Raw genomic sequence first — 23377 nt, 5'->3', positions numbered from 1 at the left:
CAGGAGTTCCCTGTGGCACACCTACCTGCCTTCAGTCACAAGTCTCCTGCTCTGCCTTAGAAAGGAAGAAGTTGGGCTGCTTCTTGGATGGCTCTTTCCTCTCTTTAAATTTGCATTTGCTGCTCTTCACTGTTGATTTCAGAACTTTATCATTTTATTAGTGATAAAACTGGAGCAGAAAGAAGGGAAACTGCTTTCCCAAGATCTCCTGTTGGGCAGGAGCAGTGCATGCCGTGGGATGTCTCCCCTATTCCAGTCCTGTGCTGCACTTCCTTGCCCTGGTGTACCAGGCTGTGTAGGTGGAAGGTGTTTCTGCAGTCACACCCCCAGACATTTGCTTGTCTCTGACTGTCCCATTCTGCCCTAGGCTACCAATGGTGGAGGAGCCTTCAGTGACTACTCCTCCTCTGTGCCCTCCACACCTAGCATCAGCCAGCGGGAGCTGCGGATTGAGACCGTTGCTGCCTCCAATACACCCACCCCCATCCGCAAGCAATCCAAGCGGCGCTCCAACATATTCACGGTAAGCGCACTGGGGCCACAGGAGCTTTGGGATGAGTTTTCTGAGGGTCAGGCAAAGAGAGGAGGGGAAGGGAGCAGATCCACAGCAGTCTTACCCCACAGGCTTCCGTGCACTAGTCTCTAGGTAAACCTTGCTGTGCTGTTCGGGGAGGGGTGGGTGGCAGGGGGCGCAGAATGGGTGCATGGGGAGTTCCCCCCCAGGAGAGGGGGTCTTCAGAGTGTGTAGGACCGTGGTGTTGAGAGCTGCTTCTGGTTAGTGCGTGTGTGTGTGCATGGGGGAGCTCCTGAGAGCAAGCTGCTCCTTGCACACGTAGGAGTGTGTGTGTTTATAGTGTGCATGGGTCTGAGCGGAGCTCCCTGATCTTTGCTGGGGAGAACTGCACTTTGTGCGTGCACAGCACCAGTGACCTCTGCCGTTCCTCTCCTTGGGGCCGTGCCCCTGAGCGTGGCACAAAGTCCCTGGCTCCTGGGCCTCCTGTTTGGTGCCATTTGTGCTGTGCAAGGTGGTGCTGTGCAGAGCCCAGTGCTAGGCACTGGGCTTCCCTCTCTCCGGTACCCAAACTGGGCATCTGTGTGACTTGAGCAGCACACCTGGGAACTGCTGTGGGGCATGGATGGAGGGGGGCATTAGGGAGCTAGCAAAGCCTTGGGCCCCAGGTGGTGCAGGGAATGTCTGCAGCTATTCTCTCTGCTGGTTGGGTTGCAGCCTGCCTGCCTCTCAGCACACTCTCCCACCATGCACACACCCGTGCACACAGTCCTGCCCACACACTTAGCCTCACCGTTAGCACAGCCCGTGAGTTTCCCCTTGCTCTTAGCACACACATACTTCCAAGTTCCTATGTCTAGCATAGATAGCCTTTGTTCCCCATGTAAATGTGTTCCTCTCCCCTGATGCCCCTGTAAATGTGCTGGACTCAGGCCTGTTCTCCTCCCCATCTAAATGTGCTTTCCAGCCACCATTGCTCAGTACACTCGTGTCTGCTGTCTGTGGAACTGGCCACCACAAAGTCCTTGTACGTGTTGCACCATGTTACCCTGTGTGAACAGCTGCCGTTGCCCTGGACCGAGACCACATAAATCCACAATGTCCCATGCCCCATCCCTCTCACTGCACTATTGGCATCCCAGATTCCCCTGACTCCTGGTGCTGGGAGTGTACCCATCTCCTCCAACTTCTGACATCGTAGAAGCATTTGCTCTGATGTCCTGAATGCTTCATGCACTCCCCACCGCTGGCATCTCATACACCTCCCAGCTCTGGTATGCATGTGTTCCCAGCCCGTAAGTGCTTGCCCCCACTCCCTCTGCTGCCTGGCAGGTAGGCTGTCCCCCACCAACCTCCTCCTTGCAGCACACACTGCCCTTGGCAGCAGATCTGCTGCTCCTGACGCATGGTTGTTACCATATGAGCCCTCCCCTCCTCTGTGTGAAAGATGCCCTGTAGGTCTCCTGTTGTCAATGGTCATGCTTACTCTGTTGCACTTCAGTGCTGATATATGCTTCTCCCTCCCCGCCGTTTCTCTCGCTCATGCTTGCTGCTGTGCACCAGTGCACGCGGGCGCTCATGCACTGCCACCCATCCTTCTGCTCGCCTGCGCGCCAACGGGTTCTGGACTCGCCGTCAGCTCATGTTCACGCTGTCTCACTCCTCCTGGAGCCCCATGCTCAGCTCACTTGGTGCGGGCCCACGTTCATGGGGGGAGGAGGAGGGCGGCTTGCTGTGGGGCTCACGCTTACTTGCTGTGGACGTCATCATCCGTCTAGGGCTCTCACTTGCTCGCTCATTCTGGGCTCAAGCTTTCTCACTCTCGCTGTGGGGCTCACCTGTGCTCATCTGGGCTCACGCTCACTCGCCGTGGTGCTGGGGCTCACGCTCACTTGCTTGCTCTTGTGCTGGTGCACATACATGGCTCACATTGAAGTCTTCACCCCATTTGGTCGTGGCAGCAGCAGCAGCTCCTGACACCTCCTCCTGCAGTGGGACAGGGCCAGGATGAGTAGGGATGGGAAGGAAAGGAAGGCTGATTTTTTTGCCGCTAGCTTTTCCCAGGCAGGCAGCATAGGTGTAGCCAGCAGCCCCCCGTCCTTATTGGGGTCCCCATTGGGCACAGGCCTCTCTGTGGTCCAGCTCCGCTCAGGTCCGGGAGCAGCTGCAGCCCCAGTCCTGAGCTGTGCCTGGTTCCTTTGGTCCAGTCCTTCTCCTCCTTTCCTTTCCTCCTCCTCCTCTCCTGCGCTCGCTCCCCTCCTGCTCCCCTCTGCTCCCTACACTGGGTTGCACCCCACTGCCCATGGGGGTCTGCATGCCAGGGACTGCCTGGTGGAAACAGACCCTGCCCAGAGGCACTTGCCCGGTCCCCGGTAGCCGGAGTCCAAACCCCGACTGCTGCTGTGCCAGTGCCCACTCCGTGGCCTGTCTGTCCATCCGCTGGCACCCATCACTGACAGACTCGTGTCCGTGTTCTGAGTATAACTTGCCAAACTCTTTATTCTTTCGATATTTGCAGATATGTGCCACTGTTTCCAACTTTTCATCAACAAAAAGGCCTTTCCAACTCCTTCCAAATTAGAAGATCCAGGTGGTTACACACGGCACCTCTGTACAAATTCTCTCACTTTTCATTGCCTCTCCAGGGCCGGATAAGGGATGGGCACTGGGATTGATCTAAGATTAGAGGCTCGCCCGCCCTCCAGCCAGCATGGGTCCCCCCCTCGGAGACACGCAGGAGCCTTTTAAATCCCCCCAATGTAAAGTCTAGGAAGCGCTGAGACGGCCTGCGCCTGCACTTTAAGCTGGGACATTTCTGGGCCTGCTGGATGCTGTCTAGGCACTTTCCATGCTCGGGGATGCCAGGCGAACGACCCTCATGGGATGGGAAGACCTGCAGACCCGCCGGGACCGGGCGACAGCAGCGAGTGGAGCTGGATGGGCCAAAAGACGCTTTGCTGCTGCCTGCGGGAGCTGCTGTTAGCGCCTGCCGCTAGCACTCAGCTCCTTCCTCCCTACTGCACCTCCTGCAGCCTGCATGGACTCCTGCTCCTCCTCCTCTTCCTCCTCGCAGCAGAGCAGCCATCTATGTCTCTTTAGTTTTCTTCTCTTTCAATCTCTTTGTTTTGTTCTGGGCCCAAAAGCAAGTGAATTGGTGTCCCAGGCGCGTGGGGCTCGTGTCCCTTTCTGATCCAAAGCACATGGGGCGCTCCCGGACTGAGGGGGTGTGTAGGATGCTCCAGAGAGACGCTGCCGCTGCCCTTCTGCCATTGTTGTGATTCTGAATGTATTGATTGTGCTCCATGCCGTGTATGACTTGATATTTTCCTCTGTCCTAAGCACTTTGAATGAGTTCTGCTCAACAGACTGTATATTTCATATTGTATTTATTGGAGTTTGCTCGCACCGCAGCCGCCCTCGGGGGCTGGCGGGTTTTGCTCTCAATTCTCTAGACGTGTGATAGATATTTATTGTCCATGCTCTTTTGTAAGGGGCTGGTATCTCTCTCTGCCCGGTGACCTGTGCTACTTTGTATGGTGCAAGTGTGTTAACAGAATAAATCTGTTGGATTAGTAGAGGTGTGAGTTCCTTCACTGCCTTTAGCCTCTCCTGCTTCCATCCATGCTCCACCTGCATCCCATGCCATTTCTGTCTGTCGCCATGTCCTGTGTGCCCCTGCGGGAGGGAGGGTCAGAGGTAGCCCCGTTCTGCTAGGAGGACAGCTCTGCTTGCAGTTGTGGGGGGAGAAGGCAGCTTGCCAGGGGACAGGCTGGGGGGAGGCTGGGGCTGGAGTGTCCCTAGAAGGGACGGGTGAGATGCTGGCTGCTCCATGCGCTGGGAGACCTGGCCTGGGGGAGAGTGGTCTGGTCTGGTAGCCTGCTGGGGACGGTGGGGCCACGTGTTTCCATCTCCTGTGCCCCCATCTCTAACGACCTGTGTCTCTTCTCTTCCAGTCTCGAAAGGGCGCAGACCCAGAGCGGGAGAAGAAGGTGCCGGAATGTAAAGCGGACAGTATCGGCAGCGGGCGGGCCATTCCTATGAAGCAGGTTTGATCCTCCTTCCTTCACCCCCATGTTGAGTGGGCTCCCTGGGGGAGTGCTGCAAGGCTTTGTGGTACACTGGGTGCCTTCGCTCCGTGTGGGAGAGCACAGAGGAGCCGGGTGCTCCTTGGCCCGACTCACCGGATGCCCTGGGGGCTTCACACCCACCTGGACCCCAGGAACGCGGTGTGTGGGGTTGCTGGCGTGGACCCTGCTCTGTGTGCCTGTGCTGGGTGCGGAGCAGTTCCAGCAGAGGGCATCCGCATCCCGCATCTGTGCTCCAGCGCATTCCCCGCTGCAGCACTGCACTCTTCCTCTCACCTCTCCTCTCTTTTCTCCTCCTCTTTGCTTCTGTTCTGCTCCACACCAGCCCAGCTGCCCTCCGGCAGGACAGAGAGGCTCTCCTCTCCTCATCATGGGCAATGGCAAAAAGCCCATGCCGTGAGAGTTGTGAATCAGAGTGAAGCAGCCACTTGTCCTCTCAACAGGGCATTAGACTTCTGCCTCCTGGCTTCCAGGGAAGCTTGAGCTACCTGGAATTGATCCTGAGTGTTGCCTACCCCCATGTCCATCAGCTGGAAAGCAGTGATGGGTAATGTCTGAGCAAACCAGATGGTATGGATTGGCTTGATGGTGTGATGGTGTTTCCACCAGGATTTCCATGCACTACTTTGCAGCATGTGCCTGTGCTTCTTTTATGCACCATCTGCCTACACACTGCCAGACCTGAGCTGCTGTGCACGTGAGGCTGGTTACATCTAGGTGGGACCAGGCTGACAGGGGAATGGGGTGGTGGATCAAAAGAGGGAGACCCTGCTTGCTGCTACAGCCCTTTCCAGTCCATGTAGGAAGGTTTGCAGAGGGCTGTTGTCAGTGCCACTGGCAGGGGAGTACAGTGGAGCAGCGCTGGGCTATGTCTGGGAGGGCAGTATGCTAGAGGTCAGGCAGGGGCCAGAGGGGAGCAGTGCTGGGCAGGGTCTGTGGGGTCTTGTACATGGGGGCTCTGCTTCTGGCATGCCAAAGGTTTGCACAGCTGCAACAGGAAAGCGCTTATCAGCTGCATGCCAAGTCATGCCCCATCTCTCCCTGTGGCACAGGTCCTTGTTTTAATCTCGTGGTTGCAGCAGGGATCAAAGCCCCTTTAACTGTTTCTTCCACCTTTTATTCTGCTGAGATGCTTGCCCATCTGTCCACACTGCTCCTGTTATTTCCATGCAGACCTGACTGCCTCTGCATACCCTTTGTAGGGGCCATGTGCTGGAAATTATGGCCATGCCTATGCTAGCATGACCCAACACTGACCAGAGGGCTGCAAGCTGAGCAGCCCAGGCCCTGCCTCCATGCCATGTGTACTGCCTTTTGACTGCCAGTCAGTGTGGTGGGGACATGGTTTGTGGTGGCAGTGCTGTTGTGCTCTGGTTTTCAGTCAGCCCAGCATGGCAGGTGGGGGAAAGAGTGGGCAGTTGCTGTGTGGTGATGAAGAGAGGCTGAGGGCAGAGAGACCGGAGCCTTAAACTAGAGTTGACTTGGTTCCCCAAAGCTGTGCTGCTGGCTCCAGGAGGTCTGGTTGTGGAAACATTTCCATGGCCTTTTGTTTCTGGACCTTTGGATTGCTTTTTCACTGTTTCACTTCACTCATCAGGGAAAGATGCTTTCTTTAACTGCTCCTATGTCACTCTTCATTGCTAACTGGGCCTGGCCTTGTCCTGTCTGTTGAAGGTCACAGTGGTTTAGTGTAATTATTAAGTTATTTCTTGCTGTGGGCAGGACAGTGCTGTTACTGAGTTCAACAGGTAGAGAACTGAGGCAGGCAAAGGTCCAGGTCTGTGAAACTAGGCTTGGACATCATTCCTGTGCTTTGCAAGAGGTAGTAGGTGCCCAACTGCTTGCCTGATTCAGGACTTAAGTGAAGAGATCAGTTTGCCCAGCAGCAGCTCTCCAGGAGAGCCTGGAGTAAAACATTACCTTGTGAGACCTGGGTCCATGCCCAGACTCAGGACTGGCACCTCGTGTAGCCAAAGCAGCAGAAGGTGATTGGTGATTCCACAGAGGAGATCCTGACAACCTTTTTACAGGAACCTGTAGAGACACTGGGGAAGCAGTGTCTGATCAGAAAGGTAGACATCAGTCTATGCAAATGGTTCTCCATCCCTGGGCTCTGACTGTCTTACACTGTACTGGAGTAGCTGGCCCTGTGACAATCCTTGGGCCACAGAGCACTGCTGTGACCTGTCTCTTGAGATACTGTGGCACCCTGAGATTGCTACCCTCCCACTGCTTGAATTAAACAGTTGTGCTACAGCATCTTAGGAAGGCACAGAGCTTTGATCCTAAAGGAGAAAGCTGGCCAGTATCCACATAGAATCATAGAATCACAGAATGGTTTGGGAATGGAAAGGACCTTAAAGCTCATTCAGTTCAAATCCCCTTGCCATGGTCAGGGACACCTTCCACTAGATCAGGGTGCTCAAAGCTCTGTCCAGCCTGGCCTTGAACACTTGCAGGTTATAGGTTATATGTGTAAACATGCAGTGTAGTAGATCCAAGGTATCACCAGAGTGCTGCAGTTCTGCACTGTCCTTGCTGCAGCCCTTCACCGAGTTGTTCCTCCAAGAGGAGCACTGATTTGTTGCCACCAGTGGAAAAGGAACAAAAACTCAGCAGCTGTAGCTCCATATCCTAAAGATTCAGGATTGGCAATGATTGCTCTACTTTCTGATATGGACCTGCCCTTTCTGGAAGATTGTGGAGATCTCATTGCTTGCCATCTCTCTGAAGGGCAGTGAAAGAGCAGGGCCTTTAGCTTGCTTTACTCTCACATGGTCTGGTGGTCCTGCCCAGCCATAAACTGACAGAGAAGCCAGTGATATAGCATGGCAACCATGTAGGATCTTCTGCCTGGGTGCTTGGTCAGGTTCAGACTGCTTCGCTTCCCTCAGCATGTGCACTGCTGGGCTGATGGCAGCAAATGCTGTGTTGGGGGTGCTGCAGCCACTGATGGGTAACTTTGGGAGCAATTTGATTCCTCTGCTTGGAAAAACAAGCCTGGTGCATGCTTAAATTGCCTGAGGTAGCTGAAGTCAGTGGATGATGCAGGGCAGCAGTAGGGGTGATTGCCCTGAAGACTCCTTCCATGATACCTGTGGCTGTGATCAGTGTGACGGGTACATGATCCTGTAGAATTCAGGAAGAGAAGTAGCACTAGAGACTGCTGGCAGCCTTGTCTGGTGCTTGGGAAGGCAGACCAGGAAGTAGGAGGTTGGGTTAGGTGGTGCAGAAAGGGGAGACATTGGGAGGAGAAGGGCCATACGCTGTCCCGGAGATGTGGTGGCTGGCTCTCGGTTGTCACAGCCTTCTCCAGCACACCTGAGAACAGCACATCTGGGTGACCTCTGTGTCCCTTACACACCAAGCACACCTAGGAAAGATGGAAATCCCCACTGGGACAAGTGAGACCATGGATGCTGGTGCCTCTCTTCATGTCGAACAGCACTTCCTCTCCCTCCAGGCTGCAAGGGCAGTCAGTGCCTCTGCCGGGTCTGCTCCACACCGTGGACTTGGGATCCCCTTGCTGTGATGTCGTTTTGGTGCTATGTAGGTTCAGATGGTCTTGCAAGGTTGATAGAGCTTCTTCTGGACGCTTGTCTCTGAGAAGTGGGTTAATTAGGCCGGGAGACTAAGCTTCCCCAGCTGTTCGTTACTGGGAATGAAGTCCTAATTGCACTTGTACCAGATTCTTTCTGGGAAGGCTGTGCTGGATGCACAGGCAGCCCAGGGGTCCCCAGGTCCCTGGCCCAGCTCAGTTTGGGCCATGCACTCCAGTAGGACCCAAGGCGGGTGACTCCTCCTCCTTGGGAGCTAGGATCATGCTGGGAGCTTAGATTACATTTAAATTGCAATTTGCATTTTCCAATCAATACGCGACTTTACAATTAAGTTTGTTGTTAAAATTCTTAGCAAAAAGTGAGTGGAAGGGAGATTTGTGGAGTAAACGAGTCCTTTGGGGGCCATCGCTGCTCCCTGCTTCATTACGCTGCATATTGCTGCTGCTGCTTTTACTGTGCACCACCACAATCCAAACACAACACAGGCACTCGCACCGGCCGACAAAATGCGGGGAAAGAAAGGAAAAGAGGGGAGAGGAAGAGGGTTGGGCTCTCTCCCCTTTCATCTCTGGCAGCTTCTTTCCTTCGTGCTTGACTTGGGAAGAAACTCACAGAAACACAAGGTACTTCTTGTGAATCTTTCTATGAGAAGCAGAAGGAGCTTTTGAGGTGTGATTGTGTGAGCAGAGGCCTCGGCACCCTGAGGAGCCCAGCCTGGAGGCACGCTGGGGTGCAGGAGCATGCCCTGGATCTGCGTGGAGGGGATGAGTTCAGCTCCCTCCAGCATTTCATGTGGCCTTGTCCTCCTTGCCTCTTCTCACTTCTCTCTGAGCTGCTGCAGGGGCCTTCCTCCCTCCAGCAAACCCAGAGCTCCCTGGATGCTGCTGGGCCAAAGCTCTGCATCCTGCCATCAAAAAAGAAGTTGGGCTGTAGAGTTGTAACCTTGAGGCAGTCAGCACAGTAGCACCATTAAAATCTGGAATCCTCTTGGCTTCTGTCCCCTGCCTCTTAATCTCCAATACAGCAGCAAACAAGTTTAACTGAGCTGTATCCCTCAATTCAGCTGTTTCTTGCAAATGGTTGGCCTTAAGGGCTCCTTTCCTCCCCTTCCCTCCCCCCCCGCATTTTATTAGATGTTTACTTAGACTGTGTAGTTGCTCCCAGTTTTGGACTCTCATGCCTTCTGGCTTGAAAAAGTGGGCTGCCAGTGTTCGATTGTGTTTCCAGCTCTGGTTTTGCTTGTGTTTCAATTTGCGAAGTTCCACATTTGTAGCTGAACTAACTGCTTTAGTTTAGCTAAACTCTCCTCTACAGGCAACACATTTTTAGGGCTTGATAGAAGATGCAGCAGCCTGAAAATGTTGAAGTAGGTATTTTGTAGCACCAAGGTGCATCAAGTCGAAGGCACATCAAGGAGAGGAGAGGCAGCCAGAGCTGTTTTGCAGTATGTATTGGCAGGTCAGGCTGCAGAACTGAGCCAGGTTTAAGGCCAGAAGGGATCATTATGCCCAGAAGCTAAACAATCTTACCCAGTGACTTTGAGCCAAATTAGTAACTTCAGCCTGGCCTGGAGCAGATTTGTTTGAAAGATACCAAGCAAATGTTCTCAACTACAGAGCATCCACCATTTGTTTAGTGTAATATTAAACTGTCCTTACATGTGAGGAGGAAGAAACACTTTCATACACTGTGTGGGAAATGCATGGCCCAACCGTGGTGCTAGAGAAGATGATTTTATGATGGTCAGAACCAGCCTGGTGTTGAGGAAGCACAGGTACCACTCACTGCATGTGAAGGGATGGCTTACGAGATCTGAGAAGCAGTTGTGCTTCTGGCACAGTCAGGCCCCAAATGGGCTGTGTGTGCTGGTCAGGTCACTGCTCTTCAAGCTGTGGGACGGTTGGAGACTGCAGGGTGAGCAGGTTGATGCTCTCAGGAGCATGTTCGGCACCCTCCCTGCAGCCCCCTGCAGCATGGCAGTAACAGGTTTGGAACTGTGAGTCCAGAGGAGAGAAGAATACACAGAACTGTAATCGCAGTCTTCAGATCACGCTAAAGGCTGCTGCAAAGGGCCCAGGATCACTCTGCATGGTCACCACCACAGGGAGCCTACAGGAAAACTGGAGAGGGGATTTTGACAAGGACAGGTAGGGACAGGACAAGGGGGAATGGCTTTAAACTGACAGAGGGGAGACTGAGATGGGATCTGAGGAAGAAGTTCTTCCCTGTGAGGGTGGTGAGGCCCTAGCACAGGTTGCCCAGAGAAGCTGTGGCTGCCCCATCCCTGGCAGTGTTCAAGGCCAGGTTGGATGGGGCTTAGAGCAACCTGGTCTAGTGGAAGGTGTCCCTGCCAGTGGCAAGAAGCGTCAGAGTCTGATCCTTGGTGGGGAGGATCACAGTCTCCATCTCTGGTGGTTTTTACAGAGAGGTTGGAGTCATGTGGGTGCACCTGAGCTGCCACAGGTCTGCATCAAAAGGAGCATGACCAGCAAGTCGAAGGAGGTGATCCTGCCCCTCTACTCTGCTCTCGTGAGACCTCACCTGGAGTATTGTGTGCAGTTCTGGTGTCCTCAATATAAAAAGAACATGGAACTGTTGGAACAAGTCCAGAGGAGGGCCACGAGGATGATCAGGGGACTGGAGCACCTCCCATATGAAGACAGGCTGAGAAAGTTGGGGCTGTTCAGCCTGGAGAAGAGAAGGCTGTGTGAAGACCTCATAGCAGTGTTCCAGTATCTGAAGGGGGCTATAGGGATGCAGGGGATGGACTCTTCATTAGGGACTGCAGTGACAGGACAAGGGGTAACGGGTTGAAACTTAAACAGCAGAGGTTTAGATTGGATATAAGGAAGAAATTCTTTACTGTTAGGGTGGTGAGGTACTGGAATGGGTTGCCCAGGGAGGTAGTGAATGTTCCATCCCTGGCAGTGTTCAAGGCCAGGTTGGATGAAGCCTTGGGTCATATGGTTTAGTGTGAGGTGTCCCTGCCCATGGCAGGGGGGTCGGAACTTGATGATCTTAAGGTCCTTTCCAACCCTAACTATTCTGTGATTCTATGTGGTGAGCTGGCCTCCGAACACTTCCAGCCTTGCTTTCTATGATTACCTGGAGGTAATACCGTCTGCCTTGTCCTACCTGGTAGCCTGCTGCCACATTGAGTTGCCTTCTTCACTGAACCCTGGGAGCTCAGGAATCTCTCAGTGATGGTGCTTCCCAGCCCTGAGAGCCCCCCTGATGGGTGGTCTGTCCCTGAAACAGGACCTTGCCTGAGCTGAACTGAAATCCATGCTGTCCTCAGGAGCCAGTTGGTACAAGGCAGATTGTGTTAAGGACCAGTCACTGATCATTCACTTAGCTGTGAAGTTTCTGTGTTTCCTTCATGTTTTCTGGTTTTGTGCTTTCTCTGATCTCATCTGGGGAAGGCATTGGTTAAATCCTGTGAATCAAGTGCAGATTGGCTGGACCTCTATACAAGCACTTCTGTTGGATGTGGATTTGCCATTTATGATTACACTTGTTCTCATTTATGATTAAGTTTTGAGACATTTTGCTTAGCCAATTTTTGCTCTGTACATTAATGACCTTAACGATTTTGTACAATTATTTTTTAATGGCGTGTATTGCTTAGTTAAAATCCTGAGGGAAACCCAAAAATGCTGTGTCAGCACAGTGACCATTGTTGTGAGGTTGCGATCTTACCAAAAGTAGGATCAAACTCCTCTGATGACCTCTTTCTGCATTGGTTGGTGTTAGTTCCACTGCTGTACCCTCGTTCCTTGCTGATCACTTCTTGTGGTGGTTTTCCAGAGTTTTTCCAGGTTGGACGAAGCCTTGGGTGATATGTTTTAGTGTGAGGTGTCCCTGCCCATGGCAGGGGGGTTGGAACTAGATGATCTTAAGGTCCTTTCCAACTCTAACTATTCTATGATTCTATGATTCTAAGTGTTCAGCTGAGTGGCCGTAATTACAAGGGTCATTGCTTTTCCCCTTGCAGATCTTGTCAGAGCCTGAGCTTTCCGACTGCCGCCATGTTCCGAGGCATGTTAAAATCAGCACCTTTTAACCACTGCTGAGTGAGCTCTTCAGCTAACTCTCTGAGCTGTTGAAGGCAAGGGACCAGATCCTGCCACCTACACAGCTTAGCTTTTGCTGCTCTGTTCTAATTTTCTCTCCCTTGCACGGGTAGGAGGCGTTTCCTTTTCACACTGTTTGCTTCCCAAGTACTGAACATAAGCGGTCATGGAGCACTTCTGCCTTTTCTGCATCATTTATTGCCGATTTCATGGTCATGTCTGGCAGCGTTGTTACCCCAGCATGTGCCAAACCCTACAACTTTTTGTTGTGTTTCTCCATCATGCAGGCACAGCAGCCTCAGTCTCTAGGCACTGGGACGGGGCCCCCAAATATGCCAAGGCTGGCAAGACAGACTTTCTGTCTAGGTTTTTGAGGAGGTGCTGGCCTGGGGCCCAGATTTTTGCCACATTAGGAACAGCCAGTCTGGATGTCTGTCCAGACAGGGCTTTCGGAGGGCCCAAGCCCCACAGTTGATAGATCCAGCTTTTTCCCAGACTCTGGTATTCATTTGTACTTTTGTCCCCTGTGTTGCCCTTTCTTCTGTGCCAGCAGAATACTTGATGCTCCCTCTCCAGTCCCTCCTCCAGAGCCCTTGCGCCTGGCTTCTCATCCCGTCTGCCTTCTCCCTTTCCACTTCTAGTCCTACCTGGTGCATGATAAATTGCTACTAGAAGCAGTTTTCCTGGGAAGGCAGAACTGGGTAGGGAGGGGGTTAGAGGTGGCCAGGCTCTGAGCATTGATTCAGATCAGTGGGAGTTCTGGGTTAGTTCTGGGTTGGGCTGGTGGGAAGGAGGAGCTTCAGAGCATGGGAGCACATTTTCAGACCCTTAGCAATGTGCTTTCCCTGAAGGGAAATAGGATGGGTCTTATGTAAATCCTGGTAGGGAAGGGGGGTGAAGTGATGCCTCAACTGCCCAGACATGTGTCCCTAGCTCCATCTGTTGACATCTCAAAGAAGTAATTGCAAGCAGGCAGGAGAATACACATCCCCAGTGGGATCTGTATCTTGAGTGTTGTTTCACTGGTTGGCCCCTGCCTGTCCCAAATTGCCCTTGCCCTGATCATCCCTCTTGCTGTGTTTTCAGTGATGGAAGTAGGTCTGGGAGCACTGTGGTAACAGTGCAGTGTTGGTTGGTTGTGAAGTTGGCTTCTGTCTTGTGTTGTCACTGTCCTTCAGCACAAGAAGATTTGCCCAGGGGGGAGTAATTTGCAACAGCAGAATGCATTATGGGTCCCTCAGAGGATCTGGGCATCAGTACTGGCATGTGGAGACCCTTGTCTCTGGGAAAGGGAGATGCTGTCCATGGAGATATGCACGGATTGATGGGGAAAGGGATGCAGCCCTTTTCCTACTAGTCCCAGGGAAAAAGCTGTTGGGAAGACCCACCTAGAAGATGTCTTTTCAAGGACTGGTCTCCTACAAGGGGCAGTGCTGGAGCTGAGCAGGAGGTGCCTGGTCCAGGCAAGGTCTGAGACTCTTGACACTTGTCTTTCAGGGCATTCTCCTCAAACGCAGTGGCAAGTCTCTCAACAAGGAGTGGAAGAAGAAGTATGTGACGCTGTGTGACAACGGAGTCCTCACCTACCACCCCAGCCTGCATGTAAGCACTGATCTGGGTTAGCATGAGGGGTGGAGTGGGACAGTGCAGTTTCCTCCTTCATGCTATGGCTTCTGCAGGTCCTTCTGCAGATGCCACTGTAGCAGAGAGTTGCTTGGGCAGGGTTTGGCAGGAGGTCCTGTGAGGGGATCCAGCATGAGCCCTCGATAGGGCAGCCTGAGCTGTTTTTTACAATGGCCTGGAGAAACCTCTCCCCTCTCATGAAGGCTGTGTCTGCAGTGCCAAGTTGGGTGGATAAAGCTGATAGGAACATGGTTTGCACAGAATTATGCTAAGTAAGTGCATCTTTTCTCTGTTGCCCTTGCTCCGTCCATTAAAGCAGGGGTTGCTGCATCTGTGCATCTGGGGTAAGGAGCAGGCAGAGAACTCCTTGCAGCCGTGGCTGATGGTGCCATTTGGGTGTGGAATAATTTTCCTGGCTGCTAGGTATTGGGTAATGGAGATGAGGTGCCTGTGCAGAGCCTGCCGAGCTGAGCTGTCACTCGATGCATCTCTGATCCTCTTCACTGCTTGGCTCAGGCGCACAGCTGCCTCCCCATCCATCTCTGTCGCCTCCCCACTGTGGGGCTAATGACTTCTTCCCCATTCCCTCTTGAGCACAGTTTGCTGCTGAGACAGTGAGCTGCGGACGGGCACACCTGTGACACCGGGGCCGCAGCACCCTCTGCAGGGGACATACTGCAGCAGGACAGGCGAGCAGTGGCTGGGGAGTGCAGCCTAGGGCCCTGGGTGCAGGGCAGGTTAGGGCTGCTGGAGGGCCCACCAGGGCTAAAGGGAGAAGAGCAAGGTGTTGCTGCTTCTGTGCTTCCTAAAGATCCTGGGCCCTTGACTTGTCCTTGATCTCCTCAGACACATGGGTCTTCGGAGTGCCCTGAGCCTCAGAGTCTTTCTCCTCCATTCTAATCCCGCATCTCTAACTCATGGGCTTACAATGCTCAGTTGACTGGCTCCTGAGCTGCCATGCCTTTTAATCCTCCTATCCTTACACTTTTAAAGCAAATCATTCCTTGCCTTTATTTGTGGAAGCTTTAAGATCACTTTCTTCTTTCTTTTAGTCTTTGATCCTTGTACCATACTTTGGTTCTGCAGTTCCTTAACTTTGTAACCCCATATTTTGCTCTTTAGAGAACCAGACTGGGAGGGAATGGCTGCTGCTGCTGCCTGCTCTGTGTGTGTGCTCACATGCGTGTGTGAGTTTATCCCATTTCCATCAGAGACATCATAGGCCATTATTACAATCAACTGTAGAGGCAGGGCAATTCCTGGGATGGTGTTTAACCACTTTCAGATGATGCTGCTACACACTAAGTTTCTCTCATTTTTACACTGTTTCTTCCTCAGGGGGTGATCCAGATTGATCACCCTTTCTTTCTTTACTGCACTTCTTCAGCGTTTCATTCCATTACTGCATTGCCCCAAGCAAAAATCTGGTTTGCTTCTGCCTGTGATCCACAGCCCATTGCTAAGAAAGGTACAAGATGGGCCTCTTCTCCCTCATGTTTCACTGCATGCTTTGAACCTTGTGCCCAAGATAGGTGTTGTCTTGTCTTATCTTGACCTACAGCAAGGACTGGTTATATGTGGGCTGCAGAATGCAGAGCTGCCCAGCTCTGACTTCTGCAAGGATGAGGGGGTCTGCATGCTCCCTCCATGGCATTGCCTCCCTGAGAACCTACCATCACATTAGATTCTTTACAGCAATGCTGACAAAGGTTCTGGTGAGCAGTGCGCTGTTCTGATTAGCAAACCCACTTTGTCTTGCCTTGCCTTCTCTCTGGATACAGCCTCACCTCCTCACCTTCTAGGGTGAATCTGGAGATGCTGCAGTGCGCTTGTCCCCAGGTTTGTCTCCTATGCCATAAAGCAAGTTCCTCTGTCCACAGGATGATGCAAGCAGCGCACATGAGGGTTGAACTACTGAAACCTGTGCTCCTGTGGAAGGGCGCATGCTTTGTCACTTCCATTCATGGCAGCAGCTCTCAGGGCAGCAGGCATGTCTCTTCAATCAAGGAGACTCTCAGCATCCTGAAATTCCTTCCTTGAGATGTGAAGTCCCAACTTCTCCCCTCCCTCGCTCAGGGTGAGCCTGTACTGCCACGTGTTTGGAGGATGGCAGAATTTTGGTGCAGCAGAGGTTTCTCTGGGAGCATTGCTGAGCACTGCAGGAAGAGTGGCTTTCCCAGCCCCTGACAGGATGTTCAAGCCCTCAAGTACTTTTTGCTGTTCTGATGTTCACAGTGGCTTTTCCTTAGCATGATTCAGGGCAGTTCCTGCCTAGGCTTCTCTCCTTTTGCATATCTGTTTTGTCGCTCTTGAGATAGGTGTAGGTACTGCAGGGATCAATAGCCTTGCCTTTCTTCCTTTTCCTCCAGTAGACATATCTGCCCCAGATGTGTCTGTGCCTCATTGGATGAAGATTACTGTGTAGCTCTAGCTGGCTCATAGTTCTGGTTTTACCAGCTTTCTGGCAGGGCTGTTATCTGCTTTTGGGTGTTTATCACTTGACCTGTTTCTGAATCTGTATCTTAGCTCTTCCAGCCCCACTTCGAAGTTTCCTCACTGGGAGTCAGTTTTAAACTGTGGATTTGCAGTCACAGGCTGGCAGGCATAGAGTGCTCCAGTGAATCACAGAATGGTTTGGGTTGGAAGGGACCTTAAAGCTCATCAGTTCCAACCCCCTGCCATGAGTGGGGACACCTTCCACTAGATCAGGTTACTCAAAGCCCCATCCAGCCTGGCCTTGAATGAGCTGGGTCCAGCCCTGAAACCAGGTGTTCTGTGACTCCGTGGTGGAAGTGCGTATCTGCCTTGACTGCTAGCCTGGACCTGCACTTGGGTCCTACAGAGCTGTGTGTTCCTGTGCTGAGGTGCCACCTCTGCCTTCTCTCTGGAACAGCCAGCAGTTCCAGAGACTGTGAGCAGGATGCCTGGAGTTAGAGCAGGAGTGCTCGGGGGCCTCATCCCTGGATTCAGCACAGCTTTCCTTGTTGCATCTGTATTTTTCATATCTTTCTGTGGGTGTCTTTAGTGAAAGGAAAAGAACAAGTTTTTTGAAGAGACTAGTGTGATTTCCTATCACTTTCCCAAAGCCTTGGAGAGTAAGTGCTTCTGCTCGTGAGGAAGGTGTTATGTGGTTCAGCCCAGCTTCACTGGCCAGGCTGTGCTGTGCTGCACAGAGCTAGAGAGAAAGCATCTCCCATTTTGCAGCCAGTGGAGCCATTCACACAATCACCTTCTGTTAATTCTATCTGCAACATCAATTAAATTGTTTGTAGAAACTAATTGAATGTGGCTTAATCACACATCTTAATAGCTTTCCACGCTTTGAACTCGTTGTTAATTCCAGTAATAAAATGAAATGAGAGAACTGGCTGGGTAATTAGCGAGGAGGCTTGGGAAGAAATTGCTGTTTTATAGCATGTAATAAAAGCAGTGCGCTGGTGACCGCTCTCTCCGGCAGGCAGGCGGCTACCGCAGCAATTGTGCTGAGTTAGGGAAAATCCTTCAGCCCCTCTGAGATTCCCTGCCCAGGGGTGCCACCAGGCTCCCACCCAACCAGGGACAGCTTGCAGCAATGTTTGGTTGGGCTGGTTATGTAGGAATTCCCTGGGGCACCAAAGGGTGGGGGATGTGTGTGTCATTCGAGGTCAAGTCATGCAGAAGCTGGAGGCGCAGAAGAGTGTGCTGCCACACTGCCCTGTCTCTTGGGTGTGCTGTGAGGACTGGATGCCTGCACTGGGTTTGGTGGAAAGAGAAGAGCTCAAACCCAGGGGTTGAGGTGCTGCTGGGAGTTTGTAAACCCTGCAGGTAGTAGTCATCTGAGACCACAGAACATTGCCTCTACTACACCCCCATTCACCTGCTTCTTGGAGCCAGGGACTGGGAGAATGGTTGCTCTCAAACTGGTCTTATTCATGTGCTTATCTCTTTGGATCTGGAAGCAGATGGGGACCAGCTCTGAGTTAATCTTTCTGGTGACCTCCTTGTGAACTGGAGCAGACCCAAGTCTCCCTGCAGCAGCTGCAGTCTCACCCTGGACTGTTGCTGCCACTCAGCTCCCAGTGGCAGTGAAAATCCATAGCGCAGAGAGCCAGGAGAAGGTGCGCCTATGTCACGATTCCTCCCAGAATCTTAGCACAGCTTTCAGTCTCTGCTCCCTTGAGGTCTGCCCAAGAGCAGGGCAGGAAAGTTCCCCTCTGTGCGTCTCTCTGGAAATCACATCGCTTGGGTCTTTCCCTTCTGGCCCAAGGAAGAGCCAGCCACATCAGAGATGGTTAGGGGAGAGCTGCAGTGCCCTGAAGAGCAGGGATGGGGTGAAGATACGGGAAAGGACACAGCTTTCAGGAGAGGCTAGAAGTCTGCAGGCTTACTTTGATCAAAAGAGGAGATGCTATTAGGAGATGGGGCAGAATGATATTAACAGTCTGCATGTGGAGTTTTTGGCTGAGTAATAGTCTCCCAGAAGAAAGGGGAAGCACCAAGTTTTGAACAATGTAAAGCTATGCAGGTAAATGTACAAGGGAGTTATCCTGAGTTGTATTGTTTTGGGCTTGAATTACCCTTGCTTTGACCCGAGAGGGAATTTCCAGGTACCCCATTACTTACACTGTCCTATATTTTATTATTAGCTGTTACAGCTGAGTGCTATGATTAAAAAGACAATAGATGACAGGGAAGAAGAACTGCCTGCCACCTCCGTGCTCTTTTGCTCCATCTAATCTCTGATTCCTAGCCAGGCTTTCACAAATGGGCTTGTCATGACATCTGACTGCCTATGGCAACATCCCGCCATTACTCATATCAAAGCTGACTAGTTCTGGGCACTGAAAATGAGACCTGGCACTTCTCTGGAGCCAGTTGTAAGGCACCAGCTAGTCATGGGAAGAAGGCAGGTTGGAGTCAAGGCTTTGTATCCATGTTGTCAGAAAACAGCTGGCTGTGGACACTGGGGAAGTTGTAGGGTCTTCCACCTCTAGCCCACCTGACATGAGACTTCAGTATAGTGCAAGAGAAACCAGCATGCAATGAGCTCCTGAATTGCTGGCTGGCCATTTGTCTGGTAACCAGTTACCATGTGGATGAATGGATCTGGGGTTTAGTTTTAATTATGTCGATGAGAGAGGAGCCGAGAGCCGTGAGACAGGGCAGATCTGATCTCAAACCATTGTGCCTCTCTGCTGTAGGATTACATGCAGAATGTCCACGGGAAGGAAATTGATCTGCTGAGAACTACAGTGAAGGTACCAGGCAAGCGGCTACCCAGGGCAACAACGGCAGCAGCACCCAGTGCCAGCCCCAAAGCCAATGGGCTTGCAAAGGAGAGGAGCAGCACTCAGCTCACAGGAGGCACAGGTAAGAGTTGGTGACCATCCTTCCCTGTGGTGCATCAGCAGTGCCTTGCCTTGCTGGGCTGCAAACAGAAGTTGTTTTGAAGTTTCTTGCTTTCATCTCTTTGGGGGTGCCTTCGGTGGGTGTTGGCACTTCTGTACAGGTCTCAGGTAAGCTCCTAATGGGATTTTGTGCTAGTTAGTGTCCAGGACAGAAGAAAGGGTGGAAGGGCTTTAACTAGTGGTATGAATTTCCTGAGAGGAAACAGTTGAGTCTGATGAGTTTTATGAGTGTATGGGGAACCTGTTGCTTCCCAAAAAAAGGAAATCTCAACCACGGATGTCTTGATCTCTGGCAAGTTCTCTTCTGCTTCTTTCCTTTTCTTGTGTGTGTCCCTCCCCTCTTTTTGTCCTCACTTTCCCCTAGAGAAATAGTAACAGTGAGGGACTTGTTTAGTAATTATTATTCTCCTGTGTACATGCTGAAGAGGTGCAGCTGGCGCAGAGTGTCGAGAGGCGGTGAGGTTGGGAAACTCTCTGGTTTCTCATGGAGTTCATGCCACACTGCTTACTGCTTCTTCTGCTACAGGAGTTATCACACCATGGAGAGCTGTTGAACTTGGAGCTTTCCTGCCCAAGTTTCCCAGGGCATAGACATGCCTTTATTTTGTCCTCTGGGTTGGTATCCTTGGCAAGATGAGCAGTTTCCACACGTGTTCTTTCCAGCCAACTGCTGGCAGCAATCTAGTATAGCAGGATATGGGTACCTCTCACTCTTTGAGATAACAAAGGAGTGCTGCTAATGCTGCTAACAGTGGTGCCATTGAGAGTGAACCAGATCCTGGTTTCTATTTTGTGCTGCCCTGCAGCATGGTTGTGTCCTGTGGGCTGGGTGTTGTCAGCACTGTGCATCACAGCTTTCTGGAGCTGAGGACTCATGAGATGGGTGCAGCTGGAGTGAATGCCAGGAGCTGGCTGGGGTCTTCATCATCACCTACAACACAGCGAATGCAGCATGCTGACATAATGAGTCCTTCTGAAGACAAACTTCTGTTTCTTAGGCTCAGAATTAGTCTACAGACAGATAACTGCTAGTCAAGTAGTCTTTGTGGACCAAGGATGTGCAGCTCTGCCTGGTTTCTGCCATGGCTCTCCACTGTACACTCGTGTCTTCACCACACTGTACACCTTCAGCATGCCCAAGCATGGTAACAATTCCTGCCTCAGCACAGAGGCACTTCTCAGGCTTGCATTTCTAGGGTGCTTTGTCTGAGCTCCTACTCAGGTTATCGGAACTGTAGGATGAATTCAGAGACAAACCACAGAAAAGCTTATGCTGATGTCAAACCAAATGCTCACATAACCCTGTATCCCGCTTTCAACAGTCATCTAGTTCTGTTGGGCTCATGAGAGCAGATTGAGATGTGACTTGATTACTGATCACTGCTGCTAGGAAAGCCAGCATCTAGAAGTGAGTACTCTGTGAGGCCTTTCAGTCTGGTTGGCAAAGCCTGAGGAAATTCAGTGTGTGGAGGCCGAAGTTAGAGCAGTTTAAACTGGAGATGAGATGTAGTTTCCTAGCAGGGAGGGTAATTAAATGTTGAAATAGTTTATCTGGAGAGCTAGTGGACTTAGCACTGCTTGAAGCCCTTAAAGCGAGATTAGTTATCTTTCTACAAGATATGCTTTCATCCAGTTCATATGTCTGTTGCTGCATGCATATGTGCAGGGATCAACCTGGATGGATACAGTAGTCTTTTCTCATGCAGAGATATGTGAGTTTGAGATTCCCTGGTCACTATCTTCATTCTGGGCCCCTGAGCAGAACAGTACTACCCTGAGCACATGCATCAGCAAGGGGCTCAGCATTAAGACAGCAGCCCTAATCAGATTTTATGTCTTGGCTTTGGGTGGTTGCCTGCATTGGTCAGAAAGGTTTTCACTCCTGCTACACAAATGGTAAGATGTTTTCTGAGGAATTTTTCAACTCACTGTGATGTCTCCAAGACTGATTGTAGCTGACGATGCAGTCACCACGGTAAGCGCTCTGACATGATAAAGATCTTCTGAGGTGACTTGCTCATATCCCTGTGTAATGCAGGGTACTGGGTTTGGGGTTGGTGAAAAATCTGCCCTGCTTCAAACTATGAGGGACTTCACAATTTTGCCACCTTTGGGGCTAGGGATAGGACTGTAACAGGAGTCTATTGGGCATCTCTCATTTAATCCATACTTTGGGCAGCTAGTGAGAGGGCACCTCAAAAATTGCAGTTCTCTGCCAGTGCACATTTTAATCTTTGGAGGACATGAGCTTTGGAGACCTGAATGATTTGCTGTCTTACACCAGGAGTATCTAGGTAAAACCAAATGACCTGTGTTTAGAGTTCAAAGCAAGTGGTTCATGGTTTCTTTGTGACCTGAGCTCTGCCAAGGTAAGTGAGTGTGCTAATTAAAGTCCAGTACATGCACAGTCCTTACCCAGGGGCAAGAAAAGTAGTAGATAAAGGGGAGGAAGAGAAATAAAGGATAAAGTACCTCACACTGCCCTGTGTGGATAACATATGTATATGTGCCACTTTGGTGGTGACTCAAAATAACTTCCAAAGTAGGCATAGACAGTACAACTTGAAGCTAAATAAAGCAAGAATGGGGAAAGAGCTTGTACTTGTGAAACCTGTGGGATTCTGAGCTCAATGGATGATGGTATTTAAACCATTGAAGAAAGCAACTTTATTTAGTCAGGGTTGGTTTTATTTTAGATTGCATGTGTTCCCATTGTAAACCCTGTTGTGAGAGGAACAGAATGCTGTCAGCCTTTGCAGCTGCCTTTTGTCCACCTAAGGCTCACACTTTGTGCAACATACGTGCAAATGTGATGTTGTACGTGCCCAGGGAGGTTTTGCAGTTTCCCCTCTCAGAGGTAATCAAAAAATAACCAGACTGAATCCAGGGCAGCTGGCTCCGGGTGGCTCTGCTTGAGCAGGGGGGCTGTACAAGACAACCTCCAGAGCTCCCTTCCAGCCTCAGCTGCACTGGGATTCTGCATTTGTCTTACCAGTATTAAAAATTTGTCTCCAAGAGGTGTATATCTTCAGAGATTTGGTGCAGAGATGGTGCTCCTGGAAGCAGGAGTTTGTCCTGAATTAGAAACTTTTTTTTTTCCTTTATCCCTTGGAAAATATACTGGGATTTAATCAAAGTTTTGGAAGTTGGTTACTGAAAGCTCTTGAGCATCTAAATCTCTTCCTGGGCTGTCAAGAGCTCCTGGCAGAACGGTCTATGCTTTTCTGTTATATTTTTTTCCTTCACTTTCCAGCTGTAATGTCCTCCTTGCTTTGATTCTTGTATGCAGTTTTACTGGTAAAGAGACTATCCAGAGACACAAGAGTTGCTAAGCTCAAGCAAAGGTTCTGTTAACAGGTTTAGAGCTAACTAAATGCAAATAACCAGCATTAGTACAACATGTATGTCTGAGCCCTAAATCAAGTCCTCCAACATCAGGAAATCCTAAAGTGCAGGTGTCTTGTTTGTGTCCCCTTTGCCAGCTGTGTTAGTTGCATGCCTGGACCTCCATGCAACGGCACATTCTTCATCCACGTCTCCGTGCAGGATTTGCTTTTGCATGTCAGGCTTATCATCTCCCCAGTTATATCCTGGGAGACCAAGAGGACTCCTGTGAAGTGCCAGCCAAGGGGAGCTCATCCAAGAGCATTTTGGATATGCCTTCTAGAAGCATCTCTTCTCTGCCCAAATATTTCTGTGGCACTTTCATGCCACCTTCTTGTCCCCTTGGTTTTCTTTGGAGACTTGCTGCAGACTGCCATTGAATCATTTGATCTTCCGACATTATGGTTCAGCCATGCTGGCTACTGAGCTGTTGGGTGTTCCTGGCGTGGTTCTGGCTTACAGCAAGGACTCTCCTGGGCAGCACCCTAAGGAGCATTGCAGGCCAGCACACAGCTTGGGTGCAGCTTTTGGGGAGAGTTACCAATTATAGGCAAAAGCTTGGTTGTGCCGGGGGTTTCAGGGCCAAGAGGCCTGGTGGTGGTAGCGTGCATGTCTCCAGAGTGTCATGGTTTAAGCCCAGCCGGTAACTCAGAGCCACGCAGCTGCTCACTCACTCCCCACTTCCTCCCCCCCTACTCCCAGAGGGATGAGGAGAATGGAAAGAATGTAACTCCCACGGGTTGAGATAAGAGCA

The 23377-nt window shown here is 51.2% G+C and overlaps 1 protein-coding gene across 3 annotated transcripts in view; it reads left to right on the top strand.

Annotated features, from left to right (window-relative positions):
* AGAP3 (ArfGAP with GTPase domain, ankyrin repeat and PH domain 3) overlaps positions 1–23377 on the top strand; it is a 135948-nt gene that overhangs the window by 70367 nt on the left and 42204 nt on the right. For 2 of the 3 annotated variants that reach the window (XM_034066423.1, XM_034066419.1), the window contains exons 8-11: positions 368–523; positions 4465–4557; positions 13727–13831; positions 19033–19201. In XM_034066423.1, the coding sequence (XP_033922314.1) occupies positions 368–523; positions 4465–4557; positions 13727–13831; positions 19033–19201 (523 nt within the window). Of the gene's footprint in view, positions 1–367; positions 524–3029; positions 3131–4464; positions 4558–13726; positions 13832–19032; positions 19202–23377 lie in introns of those variants that run through there. The other variant, XM_034066431.1, reaches the window with a different exon arrangement.

The sequence above is a fragment of the Melopsittacus undulatus genome, chromosome 1 (genome assembly GCF_012275295.1).
Source record: "Melopsittacus undulatus isolate bMelUnd1 chromosome 1, bMelUnd1.mat.Z, whole genome shotgun sequence".
Lineage (NCBI taxonomy): Eukaryota > Metazoa > Chordata > Aves > Psittaciformes > Psittaculidae > Melopsittacus > Melopsittacus undulatus.
The sequence above is the reverse complement of the archived record's forward strand: the minus strand, read 5'-3'. Positions and strand labels throughout refer to the sequence as shown.